This window comes from Mytilus edulis, chromosome 12 (genome assembly GCF_963676685.1).
Source record: "Mytilus edulis chromosome 12, xbMytEdul2.2, whole genome shotgun sequence".
NCBI lineage: Eukaryota > Metazoa > Mollusca > Bivalvia > Mytilida > Mytilidae > Mytilus > Mytilus edulis.
Window position 1 is genome coordinate 24,950,982 of NC_092355.1, and position 18,011 is coordinate 24,968,992.

At 30.7% G+C, this 18,011-nt stretch overlaps 1 protein-coding gene across 1 annotated transcript; it reads left to right on the forward strand.

The window, feature by feature from the left end:
- The first annotated feature begins 995 nt into the window (after window positions 1–995).
- Window positions 996–17,736, forward strand: LOC139498105 (MAM domain-containing glycosylphosphatidylinositol anchor protein 1-like). Its single transcript, XM_071286441.1, has 8 exons — window positions 996–1,090; window positions 6,313–6,380; window positions 7,305–7,445; window positions 8,098–8,195; window positions 9,946–10,072; window positions 12,863–13,044; window positions 15,565–15,653; window positions 17,616–17,736. Coding segments are annotated over exons 2-8 (702 nt in total). The 5' UTR covers window positions 996–1,090; window positions 6,313–6,316; the 3' UTR covers window positions 17,617–17,736.
- Window positions 17,737–18,011: the final 275 nt, after the last annotated feature.

Sequence of the window (18,011 nt, forward strand, 5' to 3'; positions counted from 1 at the left end):
CCACATTAAATGAATACTAAACGACAGATCATAGATTTAGAGAATAACACCCTGTATAAAGATCGGGACAAACTATTTAAATTCTTAAGCACGATATTACTTTAAGAGATAAGGTAAATGTTCCTAATTTTGTACTTACTTACACGTTTATTTTCAAAACAGATCATTATATATTATAAAAAGCACTCTCTTTAAAAAAAAATCGACCACACAATTAGTAAAACATCCCCTGCATCTATCTGGACCATGCTATTATATTTATAAATAAACTAACAACTCTTTTCTATGAATGCAATTTTTTTTTTATCTTTTTTTTATTTTCACGGGAACGTTTACTAAATTAATCGAGGATTTGACAGAACTATTTGTTTATCAGTGATACTCATCTTTTTTCATCCGTATGGTGATGTGTGCTCCACTGATGAGTCATGTGTATGAGGGTCGTAATGAGGGTACCTTACAGACAAATAACGAAAATTCTTGCATAATGTTATTTTAACATTTTGAAATGTTAAAAATTTGTTTTTACCATTCTGAAAAAAGAAATCTTGTTGAATATGTCATCAGAAATATTCATTGAAACTTATAGTACTCATAGTACTACTTTTATAAAATATTCATATGAAATGTAAATAAGCAAACTTGTTAACTTGTTTGTATTTGTTTGGCTTTTTAACTATTTTGATTTGAGCGTCACTGATGAGTCTTATGTAGACGAAACGCGCGTCTGGCGTATAAAATTATAATCCTGGTACTTTTGATAACTATTGTTATGAATATTGACATATAGGTGTAATTTTGTATATTAATTTTTTCGTGTAGATATATTTTGCCTTTTTATTTTGAAAAGACATTCTAAATTTGCCGATGCAATTACAAAATCGATCATTAAGGGAAAGGCATAAACAGCAGATATAAGATGTTACATGTTTAAAAAATATTTGCATAGTCAGCTGATTAAGGACGAAAGGCAACATATGCACACCGTGCAGAATGTTTCATCGATTTCTTTAATTCAACTTCATATATCAGTAGGCATTTCACTCTTAAAGTAATCTTTCTATCTACAGGTCTTCTATTACACATCGTGGTAAGTTTTAAAATATTTTCTTAAATAATAAAGGTCTTGTGATTTGAAATAGTTAAATTCAATAAATGAGTTAATACAACAGTAATTTCGAACATCGAAACAGTGGTGACGTTGCAAAGCTAAACTATCATTCTAAAATCATCGTCATATAATTTCCATATTTTTTTTTAGAGATGGCCAGTTAGGGAGGATGAAGTCCTATATTCGATTATATACGAACAATCATGAAATAAGAAAGTGTTTTTCGCGATTGTGAAGTACATCAAAAGAACACTGATTCTCTTAATTCTAAGTTGAAAGTTGTTTTCTGATTTGTAATACCGCGCCATATTATTGTCATAATAAAGTGTACATATTGTCAGTTTTGGTTTATGTGTTTTTTCATACACACTGTGAAATCTACTTATATTTTATTTCTGTTAAGTGGTCCGAGTAAAAAAAAAAGGAAAATTGCTTGTACAATTAATTGATACAGTCAATATTATTGATCTTTCACACAGATAGGGCTGTAATTTGTATTTAAAATGTATTCTGAGTTTGCTTATTTATATTTCATATGAATATGTTCTATCTTAAATGTATTTGCAATTGGATTAGGGACTTTTAGTTTTAAATTTTCCTGGAAATTCCCCGGTATTTCTAATATATCACTTCTTTTATATTTAACACGAGTATCTTTTAAAAAAATGAAGATGAACCACAATGTATACCTTGCAACTGCAAGTATAATATTAAATATGTTTTAAATAACTGTATTGTCTTTGCTGATATTCGCAGGAAGCATTTCAATGTCAATAGTATGTATGATTCGTTTGATAGTGTTCCAATTCCAAATATTGTTTCCTTTCTGAAAGAAGTTGGAATAATTTATGAAATACAAAAATGTCATGTTGAAAAAAAAAGCATTACCAGAACAAGGGAATTGTTTGAATTGTACTGAATTAATGGCAGTCAACAAGCATAAAGAAGGGGGTACAAAAAAAAACTAAACAAGATTTAAAAACAAATTTATGTCCAGACTTTGCAGATGAGGAACAAAATAATTGTGTAATATTAAAACTCATTTTAGGCAGATAAGCTGCCACATTCTAACATCCTTTACTTGTGTTCTTCCTAACGAATTCTGAAACAAGTGCCATTGTTATAATGTAGCTGGTTAATATGTTAAATATAACTTATTTGACATTTTTTCATGCTTTCAATTGTGGAAAACCCAAACAAATATGACAAAAATAACCTTAAATGATCGTTGGACGACCATAACATTTGAAGTTACACAAAGAAAATAGTGCTCAATAGAAATCCTTACGTAGTTAATTACCCCCTGTGCTGTTGGCTAAGGGATCAAGAAACAATTGTATGAAACGCTTCAATCTGTAATTACAAGTCGTTTATACTACCCTAATCATGGCAAAATGCGCTGGAATATTGTTCATGTACACCAAATCTCTATAATAAAAGAAATAAATTTCCATGTGGTAGTCTAAGTTGGCGGTAATTTTAACTTAGACGAATCGTAAGTGCAACATGTGCAATAGATTCTGATGATAATGTATAAAGTTCGATTAAACGAAAGTATTATTTATCAGGATATTCTGTAAATTTAAGTAGAATGTGATAATTTAATTGATTTCAATTAAATGCATTCACATTTTAATTCCTTTCTTTTATAAAATTATTCTGTTTAACTCTGACCGTATCTTAATTTTATGAATTAACAATACATTGACAATTCAGGTCGATTTAAAAAAAAAATGGGGAACAATTCGTCCCAGAGACAAGTCGGACCGTCTAAGATAACAACTCGGACCGCTTGTTAAATTTACATAGGGTTTCATAAAATGTACTACTAACTAGAGGAGCCATCAATCTTTCGTTTGTGCATTCGGGACTATTTTGGGGTATTTTGAGGGACCTAAAGATGGCATGGGTTAACTGTAGAACCCTATGGGATTTATTTCTTCAAATGACTATTACAGTAAGTGATAGACACACGTAGTCTTCGGTAATGAGATGAGTACACTAAAAAAATAAAAAAAAATAGGGTCAATTAAGGTTATCCCTTCCCCCTTCAATTTGAAAATTTGCTTTTATTGCAATTCCCACCCCTAAAACACATATATTCGTGTATGGAACATAATAAGAAATAAAATAAACTATATATGGAGTCCCTGGGGTCACCCAACCCCATTAGTTTGAGGACTTGAAAACATCGAAATACCCCTCCCTAAACCATATATATTCATGTAAGGGACAATTTAACAAATCAAATGCAATAATTTGGTAGTCATTTTGGTCAGCCTCGTCCTGTTTTATAACTTGAAAACGGTCTATATCCCCACCTCTTAACCATATATATTCATGTATTGGACAATCTAATGAATCAAATGAAATAAAGGGGTCGTCATTTGAGTCACCTCACTCCCTCCTGTTTGAAAACTTGGAAATGGTCGAGATCCCGGCACTTAACTATAATATATTGATGAATGGGACAAAATAACATCGGGTCTCCAAACCCCCTCCTGTTTTAGAATTTGTAAACGGTTGAGATACCCACTTAACCATATGATTTCCTGTTCGTTATTTCAAAAAGATTTGAAAAACATACAGGGTCAAACTCCTAGGCGTCACATATGCATATCAGTAAAAAATGTGGTAGACTTCGTAATAGCAACCTGTAACTGTTATTTTTTGTTTGTAATGATATTGTATTGACGCAAAAAATAAATCTAGGTTGATTGAATTTACTTTAATTATTTTTTAAATTATTTCTGAGCCTTTACAAATTTTCATTTTTTGCTCATAATAAAGAAAACATATACATTTTAAGCAATGTAAAGCCAAAGAATTTCTGACCACCTGTTTTATAATCACCTGTCATTTTATAACAAACTTGGTATGGAGTGACATCAAGGACGTAAGGTTTGGGTCATTAACATTTACTTTTGGGAGGTTAGTCAGACCTCAACCCTGATCCCCGTAGAAGTAAACATTCTTTTGATATGTGTCTCATTACTTTCGTACTGAAGAACCGATGAATATTGTTCCTCCCTGGATAGCAAGTTCATTCATACTAATACAAACTCGTACTAGGTTAACCTATACCACTAAAAGTGGACTGGTACCAACGTTAACCAGAATAACTGCAATAATTGCGAACTTGTACCACTGCAGATACACCATTACAAATAAACATTGATATATGCGTGGTTTTTGAAAAACCTTGATACAGTATTAGGGCGTTTTTCAATAAAAGTTTCGAAGTGGACAAAAAGTTTTGTAGTGGACATCAACCCTATTCTATGTTGATGAACATGACATGAAACTAACCCTTGTTAATTGTTTTAAAATAATATAATTGAAAAAAAATAGTAAAAAAACGACTGCACGGTAGTGATAGTGTCCACTACGAAACGTTTTTCTTCCATACTTGTTTCGTAAGTGACCGTTTCGGAGTGGATATATTCACATGTTTTATCTCCCCCCCCCCCCCCACAACAATTCCTATATTGCAATAGTAACAAGATGATTATATCCTTCAAAGCACGTACCAAACTGTACACAGATATCAATTTCAGAATTTCAAAAACAGATCATAAGGGAATTCAAGAGCATTGCGCTTGCTTCTGGTCATTTGTACGGGGCGCCGAATGGGACTCTTGTGGTTTTGTACTCAAAATTCAATTTTGTACGGACAAAAGTCACTTTTGTTCAACAAAAATAAGTTCAGTTTAACAAAATTTGTATCATACTACAAATTTAAAATTTTGTCATACAAAATTATCTATCAGCGGACAAAAGTCACTTTTGTCATGACAAAATTCATTTTTGTCATGACAAAATTCATTTTTGTTACACAGACTTGAATTTTGTTACCTAATTTGAAAATTGGGCGACAAAAGTCAATTTTGTATTCAAATTAGTTTAGTTTGGTTTCTGTGAACTAATTTGCATACAAAATTGACTTTTGTCTCGACAAAATTGACAAAATTGCCTTTTGTCTCAACAAAATTGACAAAATTGAATTTTGTCTCAACAAAATTGACAAAATTGACTTTTGTCTCAACAAAATTGACAAAATTGACTTTTGTCTCAACCAAATTGACAAAATTGACTTTTGTGAGACAAAATTGACAAAATTGACTTTTGTCTCAACAAAATTGACAAAATTGACTTTTGTCTCAACCAAATTGACAAAATTGACTTTTGTGAGACAAAATTGACTTTTGTCTCAACAAAATTGACAAAATTGACTTTTGTCTCAACAAAATTGACAAAATTGAATTTTGTCTCAACAAAACTGATTTTTGTCTCACGAAAGTCAATTTTGTCTCACGAAAGTCAATTTTGTCTCATAATAGTCAATTTTGTTGTTACAAAATTGAATTTTGTCGTCACAAAAATGAATTTTGTCGTCACAAAATTGACTTTTGTCTCAACAAAATTGACTTTTGTCTCAACAAAATTGACTTTTGTCTCAACAAAATTGACTTTTGTCTCAACAAAATTAACAAAATTGACTTTTGTCTCAACAAAATTAACAAAATTGACCTTTGTCTCAACAAAATTAACAAAATTGACTTTTGTCTCAACAAAATGGATTTTTGTCTCAACAAAATGGATTTTTGTCTCAACAAAATTGACAGAATTGACTTTTGTCTCAACAAAATTAACAAAATTGACTTTTGTCTCAACAAAATTGAATTTTGTCTCACAAAAATCAATTTTGTCTCACAAAAGTCAATTTTGTCTCACAAAAGTTAATTTTGTCTCACAAAAGTTAATTTTGTCTCACAAAAGTCAATTTTGTCTCACAAAAGTCAATTTGGTCTCACAAAATTGAATCTTACCTCACACAATTGACTTTTGTGATTTAATTTCCATATCAGGTAACAAAAGTCAATTTTGTATGCAAATATGTTTATATTTGCATACCTTTTAGACAAAATTGACTTTTGTCATGACAAATATGAATTTTGTCTACAAAAATGAATTTTGTCATGACAAAAATTAATTTTGTCTACACAAATGAATTTTGTCATCACAAAATTGAAGTTCTCACAAAACAAGTCTGTAGCACATAGTTTTGTAAGACAAAAATGATTTTGTTATGACAGAATTGAATTTTGTACAAAACCACAAGAGTCCCATTCGGCGCCCCGTAATTTGTACTTTCTCAATTATCTGGAATATAGAATGATATAGAAGAATATTCATTTCAGAATTATGATGAAGGTTTGTTGTTTGATTGTAATCATCATCTGCACAATTTACTTGACTAATGGCGGCCGTAAGTATCTTATAACTAGTACAGCTTGTTCGCTATTCGATCAAATAAAACAAAGTTAAATCAAAATAGTATTAGCGTACAATACTGCTTTCAACCGAGAAACTGTTTACAACATTTGTCTACAAAAGAGTTTGGGTGACATTTAAAGAGGAATAAAAACTCAAAGTCGAAAAGTGTTGATGATCAAAAGACTCACTAGAGAAATGTGTTTGAGTGTTGTAAAATTACCAGAATCTCCTTTTTGGGAATGCTGACTTTGTGTAAACTGATTTTTTAAGAAGAAATTAAACAATTTAAATTTGATGTTCAATTCAATACATTTCACCGATAACAAAAACAACCTGTTTAGATGAATACGTATGCACATAATAAACAATTCGAACAAATTGGCAAGGGAAGTTTAACTCGTAAGTTACGTGTAAGTAAGGTGTCGTGTTACCGTAGTAAGTTAAGAACACGTAGGTAGATACTTACATTCTTATTTCAGCTTTTAACTCCGGCAGCAGAGATTCAAATGAGAGTTGTGGTTTTCAAGAAATCATAAATACCACAATATCATAACATCACATTTTTATTTATGTCCTATATTTTACGTGGGTAATGTTGAAATATGATTGTGAATCATACCAACTCTTCTTTTTTAGATGTATTTTTTTCCATGTTTCCCTCACAATTCTGTGAAATACCATGTACGATCTGAAAATTAGATATAATAGAGCTTGGAAGGTATATTTCTATCTATTTGCTAGAATAACTGCCGAAATAATTTCCAGCAATTTGACGGTAATATTTAGCACTTTTATAATAATGGAATTGTTTACATTTTATGACCTTTTATCTATAGTATTAATACATGTAATACACCATCACTGAATATACAAGAGCGAATAATATCATATTGTATCGATGTACTGTTCTCTTCAGTACTCACTGGACAATGTCTGGCTTCTAATGGTAAATGTGGAACAAAAGGTCTAACGTGTGAACAAAAGTTTGGACAAGGATGGATTAAAAAGGGCAGATGCTGCAACAAAAATCCATGTTGCGGAGAGGATGAATCCAAAGGCAAGTGTTTGAATAAAATACCATGCTGCCATGTTGCAAATAATATTGAACTGTAAAAGTTGTTTTTTAAACAATTCATAGAAAAGGGTTTTCCTCCTCTTTCATAGACAGTTTATATTCTACTTCAAAGAAAGTGGCGACTAGTGCATCCAACAACAACGTCATTTTAAATCTAAAATTTACATATTTATACAAAACATATCCGATTTGAACTTTTCCCGTTGAAGACCAAACAATTAAGGTAGATTGTTTATAGTGCGACCTTGTCCTTAATGATGTCTTCATACTGCTAGTTTATTTGTTTTGACTGTAACGTTCACTGCTAATTGAGTCGTCAAATATAGTAGTAGTAGAATAAATTTAGCAAAAATGATTCCTGAATCACAGAACCATCGACAGATAATCATTCCAATTTGTACATGTTGTATATTCTTATTGGTTGGGACAGATGCAAAATTAAAAGCAACAAATATGAACCTAACAATTTTTATTATATTTTTCGACATGCTACATTGTACGTATGTTATAGTAAAATATAAATCAAAATAGACAAAAGGACACCCCTGAAATAGATATACAGTTAACACTGATTGATCATATTAATACATGATTCCATCTACTTAAACATAATACAATTTGATATTATTTACAGTTAAACCAGAAATAAACTATAGCTGTGGATTTGAGACAACTGTACAATGTATTTTCAGACAAAAAAGTCTGGATGATTTTGATTACACTCGGGGATCTGTAAGTTCTTTAACAAAAACAAGTCTACTTTTAACAAAAAAGTCGTACAATTCCCGACCATTTCTACATGATGTATAGTTTTTAAAAGAAAAGGAGATAGCAAATGGATATTTAGACACACAAGTTCGAAACTAACTGTTAACGCTTTCGAATAAACAAACAATTTGATTAGTATTTTGCTATCTTTAACAACTCAAATAAGCGTTAGAAAAAAATAATTGGAGGTTGTACAATGATGCAAAAACTAGATGCCTACCCCCCAAAATCTAAATTGATTGCTTAGTTGTTTGTTGCTTTATGCTATTTCAGCAGCACAAAACGGCAACAACGAAATTTAGATATGGCAATATTTTGTCTTTGCCGTTACCAAACTCATTTTGGTTGGTTGATTGGTTGATTGTTTACCTATGTAAAACGCAACTATCAGAACTTTAATTGATTAAAAAAAAAAAACGAGTAAATGGAGAGAAAATTGGATACTCTGTTGGAAATGGATACTCATATTCAATGACGATAAAAGTGGTTGCACTTTACCGAATCTGGTTTGAACATACAAATCTAGAATAAAAGATTTCAATAATATTAGTTACTATTAAGCAAGAGGTTGACTTAACTTGACTGAAAATAGACATAACCTGTGAGCTTACGAGATGTAATTAAAAAAATAGACCACAATCGATCCTGAGTTAACATGGCCATAGGTTAAGGTCATTGTGACATAGTTAGCAACTGTTACAATAAGAAAAACGTGCTGCGGTTACTCAATTATGGTCTAAAACCAATACGTATAGCCCCTTTGCCTTCTATGTTAAAATATGCAATTTCAAGCATTAATGGCAACTTTGTCTGAAGTTCAAATAAAGTGGCAGTAATTTCATGTCAAAACTATACCTTATCCTGACTTGTGAAGAAAAATTCAACATAACGTTAATTGCATACTAGAGTGTACTGGTTCCCTGATGTTTGATAGTACAAAACAGGTACTTGTTATCTGAACAACAGGGCAATGTCCCTTCTTATTATAGTTTTATATACTTATTTAATAATCATAAGAAACTTTCAACAAGGGTTCTACAGTAATCCGTAGTCCCCAAGTCATTTGATACCGAAAAACTATTTAAATATTTAACCTATTGACAGTGATACAGCTATGTGTAGGACATATATTGTTTAGAATATGTATTACTTTCTTGTATGTTCTTTCCGACTGGGCCTGAATTAGTGGTTTTATACCTTTTATTGGGTATACAGTTGTATAAGTCTTTACACATTTCGTATCTATGAACCTGATATGACATAATTTCATTAGTCATGGTCTATTGATTGAGACATGTACATTGTTTTACACGTTAGTTGTGTGAATTAGTTAATTGATAGGCTCATGGTTTTGAAATTTCAAAAACAAGGGGTTTAAACCCCTGAAATAGATTTTTATTTTCAATTTTATTCCTTAATTGTATATGGAAAACCCTTTTGTAAAAATTGGTCGTCGATGCCCTGCAACGTCGTACTTTTATAAATTTTATAGTTCGGGCGGTATTGATCAATCTAGTTGACAAAGTTTTAATTCTGGTATCTTTCGCCCCTCTGGTATCTTTCGTCCCTCTGGTATCTTTCGTCCCTCTCTTACAAGGATTGTTAGTTTATAAGTTTATAAGGTTCACCTTCAACATGTTGTTCTGTACATAAACGTGGATAGAAATGAATATTAATGTTATTGTTTTTTATGTTTTAACTGTTGTCGCTTTAGGGTTTTACCCCTACCGTTGGCACTGGTCCTAATTCAGCAGCCGAGGGGTTATGGTACATGTACATAGAGACAAGTACTGCAATTCAAGGAAAGGCTGTACTCACTACAGAAGCTACAAACTTACAAGGTAGGACTTTCATAATAACTGGTTATTGTGTTTCCGCAGTTATTTTGTTCATTTTACTTTTACTGTTCGCGAAATAACAGACTACCTGAAAGTATAAAGGTTATCACCGGACTTTAGAAGAATGTTTCTGATTCAGGCTTTTTTGATAAAACCAATAAGAGTTGCTCACAAGATTGTAGATTCAATATATTAGAGTTGATAACACAAATAATATATCCATTTTATCCTGCACTACCGCCCGCTTATGAACCTAGTATTTCTATTCTATAAGTTAGTATTGGACATCATTCAGTCCCGTTCAAACAGGTTATAGTCAGTAAGAGTGGAGTAAAAGATATTGAGGTTACTGGTTTACAAAGTTGATACTAATTTAAATAGACATGATATATACTCAATGATTTTATAAAAGAAATTGATGTCAAACATCATAAATTGATACCCAAGAATAAAAGTATCTTCTTTACAAATAGTCGTTCGTGTTTTAACTATGGGTAAGAAATTATGGTGATGAATTAATCACGAAAACGTTCAAACCTCTTATGACATTTCTTTTGATACATATATTATTAATAGTTCTAATAAAAACAGCTACGTACAAGTATATCATAAAATTGGAAGGGTGAACCGCAAGCTTCATCCACACTGTTTAACGAAACGTCCTTACATACATGGGTATTTGATCAAAACATTTGAATTAAGATTTTAAAATCATATATTATATCAGTATAAAACAGAAAAAAAGTTAAATCCACGGGAAAAAATATGAACGACTATTTAACCGGAATTATCAATTCACTCAAAAATTAAACTATATGCACTTTTATTGAAATATTAGGAAAAGGGCAATATGAACACTCATATCCACCGATAAAAGTATCAACTGTTAAATCCGATAATGCAATTATAAAGTTATTGTTGGAAACATTTTTTCATTTCGCACAGAATATTAGTAAAAAACATGATATTAGAGGCAAAACATATGGCATATTAAAATGTGATATACGGGACTTTCATTTTGATCAATGAATTGAAAGGATTGCACTTTTGGGATATGGGATATTGCTAATCCCAACTTCCCCTCCCGCCCCCCCCCCCCCAAACAAAAAAACAAAACAACAAAACAAACCGAAAGAACCCTTTAACGCGCACACAACTTTGAAACTTTGGAAGAAATTAAAATATCTACTTACCACAATAACTTACTCGACAGCTGCTTCATTTCCATATCTTTAACAGGTACATGTATATATTAATTATATGTTTGTCTGTTTGGTTTTTTCATTTTTAGCCAGGCGTTGTCGGTTTATTTTTGATTTATGTGTTTGACTGTCCCTTTGGTATCTTTCGTCCCTCTTTTAAACGGTTAGGCATAGTGTTGTCAGTTATAAATGGAGATATATAAGTAAATTTGTCCTAGAATTAACCTGTAAGTTTCTACATATATTTTTATTTTGCGTTATGTCATCGTTTAACTGAACATTTGCATTTTAATACACAAAATACCATTGAAATGCTCAAAGACACATTTATTATTTTTCAGTTACTATTATCTTGTAAAGAAATTACGATTATCAAACAAAAAATATGCCATTGAGTTACGATTATCATCCCGAATTTTTTAACAGCAATTTTCAAAGCGTTTAGACAATTCCAGTGCACCTTTACGATTAAAGTATGATGTACTGGTATGGTAAAACCTTGCAGCTGAGTAACTAATGACAAAATTTTGCTACATTTGAGAAAAATGACTGTAAAGATTTTACATATATCTGCCGTCGCCATATTGGGATAGTCGTAATTCCAGTTACGGTTATCAGTTTAAATTACGCAACGTTATAGTTTATGTGTTTGTAAATTTTTTATTTGAATGGTTTAACACAAATTGTTTAACATTTTTTAGGTTGGTATTTTGTTTAGCAATATTAAATCGCTGTTTTCTGTGAATGAATTTATAAGTATTTAAAACGTTCAAACCTATAATTTCGTCGGATAAAAATCGCAATTTTTATACGTGTGCATGTAAAAAAAATGGCAGTGTGGTCTCAATACAGCACAGACAACATTTTGAAAAAGACCAGAAAAGTGGAAAAGTATATTTTACCAAAACGCATTTGACAGCTCGCAGGTCGAACAACGGATGTTCTTAAACCCTGCTGACTGCCATTTCGATTGCCAAATAAACGGATCACCAGAATAACGAAACGTTCTTAATTGTCAATTTAATACCCAACAGAAAACAATAAACACATGATAAACTTGAGCAAAAAATGGTATACTGCAAACATGAGGTGCAAAAAACTGGTACACCATATCCGGATTTTGACAATTCAAGTCTCTTGAAAGATGTAATGAATCAAAATGGTATTTGGCAGGCCATATAATTACTTCGGTACTGACATGATTTAACAAACATATTCTAGGTTACTAGTATTGAATAAGCTGGTTGTATTGGTCCTTTTATAGACTTCGTATTCTAATAAAAAAAACTTCTGCAGTTTGATTTTCAATTATACGTCAGTTACGTCAGACGTCAATATTATAATACAACATAATTATTCCGCTTCAGTAAACATGGTAAATGTCTGAAAAAAGAACACAACATATATTTAATTTCAAATCGAACTCGTAGCTAATGCCACTTTAAAACTATCTTCCGATGAGAAATTATCTTTAAGATGAAAGAATAAGCAAACAAAATAGGCACGTGAATAATATTGCATTCTTCACATCTAAATTTCATGTCTCATTGATGTCGTTTCAGTATATTGATCATTAACTGATTCTTTCCAGCCTGTCCTTGGTGTCTGTCCTTCCAGTACCATATGAAAGGAAAAACTTTAGGCACTTTGAGAGTACTTGCAGGAGATAAAACATCTTCTTTGAGTAGCATATGGGAAAAAACAGAAGAGCAACCTAATCCTGACTCTTGGAAAACTGCTACCATATCTATCCCACTATATAGTAATCTTAGTGTATGTATACTACGACTCATTTATAAACAATGTATGAAAAATAAGAGTTAAGGATGTACTTATGTGAGGTTTTAGAATTTGTTTCAAATGTTCAGACTCCATGGTTTTTTTTTCATACAATACAATGTAAAATATTTTACACTTTCACACCCAGTTATCTTCATATATAAGACTTAAAAGGTCATAAAGGGTCATTTGCTTAAATTGAAGCAGATTTTAGATTTTCTTCTATTGATTTGAGACCCAATTAATACCAATTTAATATAAGATAAAAATCAAAGTTAGCTTTTTACCGCCATTTAAAAAAAAAACCAGTTATCTCGAAAAGGAGCTCCATGACCTATCGATATTTTAAGCTTGTTTTGTTCCTTTACAAACGCTATTCGGCACAATTTTTTGAAATTTTGGATCCTCAATGCTCTTCAACTTTGTACTTGTTTGGCTTTATAAATATTTTGATATGAGCGTCACTGATGAGTCTTATGCAGACGAAACGCGCGTCTGGCTTACTAAATTATAATCCTGGTACCTTTGACAACTATTAAGGTATCAATTTTAAATTCTTGATTTTTTAAATTCCACAAACCCTCACCTAAGTACATCCCTTGGCAGAAATTACTATCAAGGCACTTCATGCTGACGTCAAAATGTAAAAAGCACCCATTATGTGGAAATGCGGAAAAGTGGTATCTATATATGATTTATAATGAGACAAATATCAAGCAGTCCAATTGACATGGATAAATATCACAAACATGAATGCCAAATTAAAATGACACACCGTCACGGAACTATTTCGAACATTCATAATGGTTTCCTTTTATCTGTTCGTTATATTAATGTTGTAAGTATTCTTTTACTAACGTGACTAAAAAAACTGCTATGATAGACTTTCAACAATTCATTAACCATATTGCAAGTATTGTGTAACTTGATATACCACTCTTTAGTTATCATCCTGTAAGTATTGTGTAACTTGACATACCACTATTTAGTTATTATCTTGTAAGTATTGTGTAACTTGACATACCACTCTTTAGTTATTATCTTGTAAGTATTGTGTAACTTGACATACCACTCTTTAGTTATCATCCTGTAAGTATTGTGTAACTTGACATACCACTATTTAGTTATTATCTTGTAAGTATTGTGTAACTTGACATACCACTCTTTAGTTATCATCTTGTAAGTATTGTGTAACTTGACATACCACTCTTTAGTTATCATCTTGTAATTATTGTGTAGCTTGACATACAACACTTTAGTTATCATCCTGTAAGTATTGCCTAACTTGATATACAACACTTTAGTTATCATACTGTAAGTATTGTGTAACTTGACATACAACACTTTAGATATCAATGGTAATTATTGTGTAACTGGATATTTCACACTACACTGTTGTATTTAAGACGTAAGTTTTGTAAAACTTGACATACCATACTTTTTTTTTTATTAAGTTTTAAGTTTTGTGATACTTGACATACCACAATTTAGTTATCACTTTGTAAGGATTTTGCAACTTGATAAAGCACTATTAAGTTATAAAGTGGTACGTATTGTGTAACTTGATAAAGCACAATTTAGTTATAAAGTGGTAAGTATTGTGCAACTTGATAAAGCACAATTTAGTTATAAAGTGGTAAGTCTTGTGTAACTTGACATACCACTCTTTAGTTATCATCTTGTAATTATTGTGTAGCTTGACATACAACACTTTAGTTATCATCCTGTAAGTATTGCCTAACTTGATATACAACACTTTAGTTATCATACTGTAAGTATTGTGTAACTTGACATACAACACTTTAGATATCAATGGTAATTATTGTGTAACTGGATATTTCACACTACACTGTTGTATTTAAGACGTAAGTTTTGTAAAACTTGACATACCATACTTTTTTTTTTATTAAGTTTTAAGTTTTGTGATACTTGACATACCACAATTTAGGTATCACTTTGTAAGGATTTTGCAACTTGATAAAGCATTATTAAGTTATAAAATGGTACGTATTGTGTAACTTGATAAAGCACAATTTAGTTATAAAGTGGTAAGTATTGTGCAACTTGATAAAGCACAATTTAGTTATAAAGTGGTAAGTATTGTGTAACTTGATAAAGCACAATTTAGTTATAAAGTGGTAACTATTGTGTATCCATCAAGAGACTTTTGATCGATACATTAAGAAATGTTTCAATGATATGTTTCAATCTTCGTGATACCACTAAAAATGTTCACTGCGTCTACTGATTCTTGTTACATGAAATCTCAAATTCAGTAATAGATATTGGTATATATTGTTTATTCTTTAAAACAAAAACAAAAATTTATCCAGATCAAGTATGAATTACAGCCATACAGAAAATCAAATAAATATTATGGTTTATTTTCTCAATGTAAAGAAAAAATATTTACAATTCACAATACATCTCAAAACGTTTTTATTTAAAACACGAAAGTGAAAAATATTAGTGCCAATGTTTTTCAATACCAATAACACATATTTTATGTTGCAGATCACCATAGAAGCGTCTAAAAGATCTGCTAATGCTGAGTGGGGTGACATTGCTATTGATGATATCACTCTCAAATCTGGTACATGCTAGTAAGTATTAATTTATTATTGTCATCATCATGAATATTCATGAGATATTTTCCTTTGAATGTTAAGCTTAAACCAATGGATCAATGTTTCCATTACCATTTAATAAAGAGAAAGAAATATGATTACATGATGCTTCTTGTTTTTTTTTTTCAAATACAATGTATAAAAAATGTAAAAACAACTCCGATGTAAATTTAAAAAAAAACCGACAACCATCCGAAGAAGTATAATACTTGATGGAAAAATGTCTTTATGTTTTGCATTTCTTCCTAAATTTATTTTGCATTGGAAACTTTGATAAATGTCTGTAGAGATTTATCAACAACAATCGAGCGAACAATCGATTAAAAATGTTAAATACTTCCAAATTGTCATGGTAAAAATAAGCCGATACAAAATGATATATAAACAAGATAATATGTACAAAAATATTCATTTACAATCGTTGAGAAAAAAATATATTTATTCTTTGATAACATTATTGGCACCAATTGTACTGCATCAGATGCTTATGTTCATCGGTAAATATTTTGTGACTAAGTTAAAATTCAATTTGAAAATGAATCGTAGATAAATGCTTGATATCACATGTATAACATGTATAATTCGTTAATCCCTGCCTGTGGTCGATAACATTATGTTGATATGTTGATGTCTTTTTGTTTCGTTTCTTTAATTTGCCGTCTCATAGATGTATACCTTACATCGCGTTTAATTCATATATTATTTGCATTATATCAATAATACACATTTCATGATAAGAACTTATTACTTACTGAGACGTACTAACTTATCAAGATTGTCTCTGCGATAGTTTTAAGTACATAAGTAAAATATCCCAGCTAACCCATTTAACAGATAACTTTGATAAAATACACAGCTATGTTTTCAAAACATTTATTGGGCAATGCTTATTACAAGTGAACAATAAATTACGTTTATTTTAAATGTGAAAAGTTTCGCTTTTTTAATCTATTTTTTTGAAATATTCCATTAAGATTGTTCAATGAGTACAATAAAGTTGACGTTTTTTTCTCTTGAAATTATAACATTTAAAGTTTTAACAAATCGAATTGAGTGATTGTTAAAGTAATTAACATGTTTATCATCGTTACTCTATTTACAAAAAAATGAAATGGGTCTGAATTTAACCGCTGCAGTAAAAATCGACGGGTGTGTGATATTTCGACTAAAAGAAGGAAAATATGTTGTTGGTCCGTATATTCAGTTGCCTTAACGAAATTTACTCAACCATACTAAATTTATATGCATTACTGTATTTAAAGGCATGACATGCATTTGGTTTTGAACCTAAAGAGTTAAAATATGTTTACAGTGAAATTCTAAAAATATCAATAAAGGCAAATCCATAAAAAAAACATGCCAAATACCAAGAGAAGCAATTCAAAAGTCCAACAATTGGTTGGTGTTAAACAAGTTATACAGTGAAAAGATTTTTACCCCTTTTTCTTAGTGCCTTCCCTTGGTTTCATGTCCGTTTGAATGAAACCTCCTTGAGTAGTTACAAGTATATCAAAAAGATTATACATTGAGTAAATCACTTAACAAGCATAATTCGTCTCATCATAGACTAACACAACTAAAGTAAGAATTAGGCTTGCGATATTTTTTTAGCCTATAAGTTGGGTCATCGGGTTTTATGGTAATGATAAACACCTTCAACAATTTGTAAAAAATACTAAACGGTAAGTAGCACTTGGTATAACCACATGAGTGTATGCAGAATATGAACACATGCTCTGTAATTTCTATTTGAAAGTGAAACAGTTCAAAAGAGACAAACATACACGTGTCTTTCATAATCTACACATAGATAAATATTCTCTCTTCCGATATGACAGTCGTGAATAAGACATTTATATTCATAATATATTTGAATATCAGAAATTCTCCGTAAATAGATAGGGGAAATGTGTATAACTATTTGTCTCTCTTTTTTAGATCCTTTAGAGTGAACAGAAAACAGAAAAAAAACCGATGACATTGATTGTAGGATATTCATTGTTGCTTGCTCATTATAATGATCAAGGTGATATTTAGTAACTAGTACTTTATAATGAACGTGTGATAATAACTGTTACTTTTTCATTATAATGAGCAGAATCTACAATGATAAAAAAATAAATAAAAAAATAGCACAATTGAAATTGGTTTTTTCTTAATATATGTGTTTATTTATGGACGTCAAGTTGGTTACCTATTCCCTATTCCCTATTCGTTACATATTCCCTATTCCTTATTCGTTACCTATTCGTTACCTATTCCGTATTCCCTATTCGTTACCTATTAGTTACCTATTCCCTATTCCCTATTCGTTACCTATTCCCTATTCCCTAT

Coding starts and splice junctions, on each gene's coding strand:
- LOC139498105 (XM_071286441.1), top strand. CDS start 6,317: ATGATGAAGGTTTGTTGTTTGATTGTAATCATCATCTGCACAATTTAC. Junction 10,073..12,862: donor AGAAGCTACAAACTTACAAG/GTAGGACTTTCA, acceptor GATTCTTTCCAG/CCTGTCCTTGGTGTCTGTCC. Junction 13,045..15,564: donor CACTATATAGTAATCTTAGT/GTATGTATACTA, acceptor TTTATGTTGCAG/ATCACCATAGAAGCGTCTAA.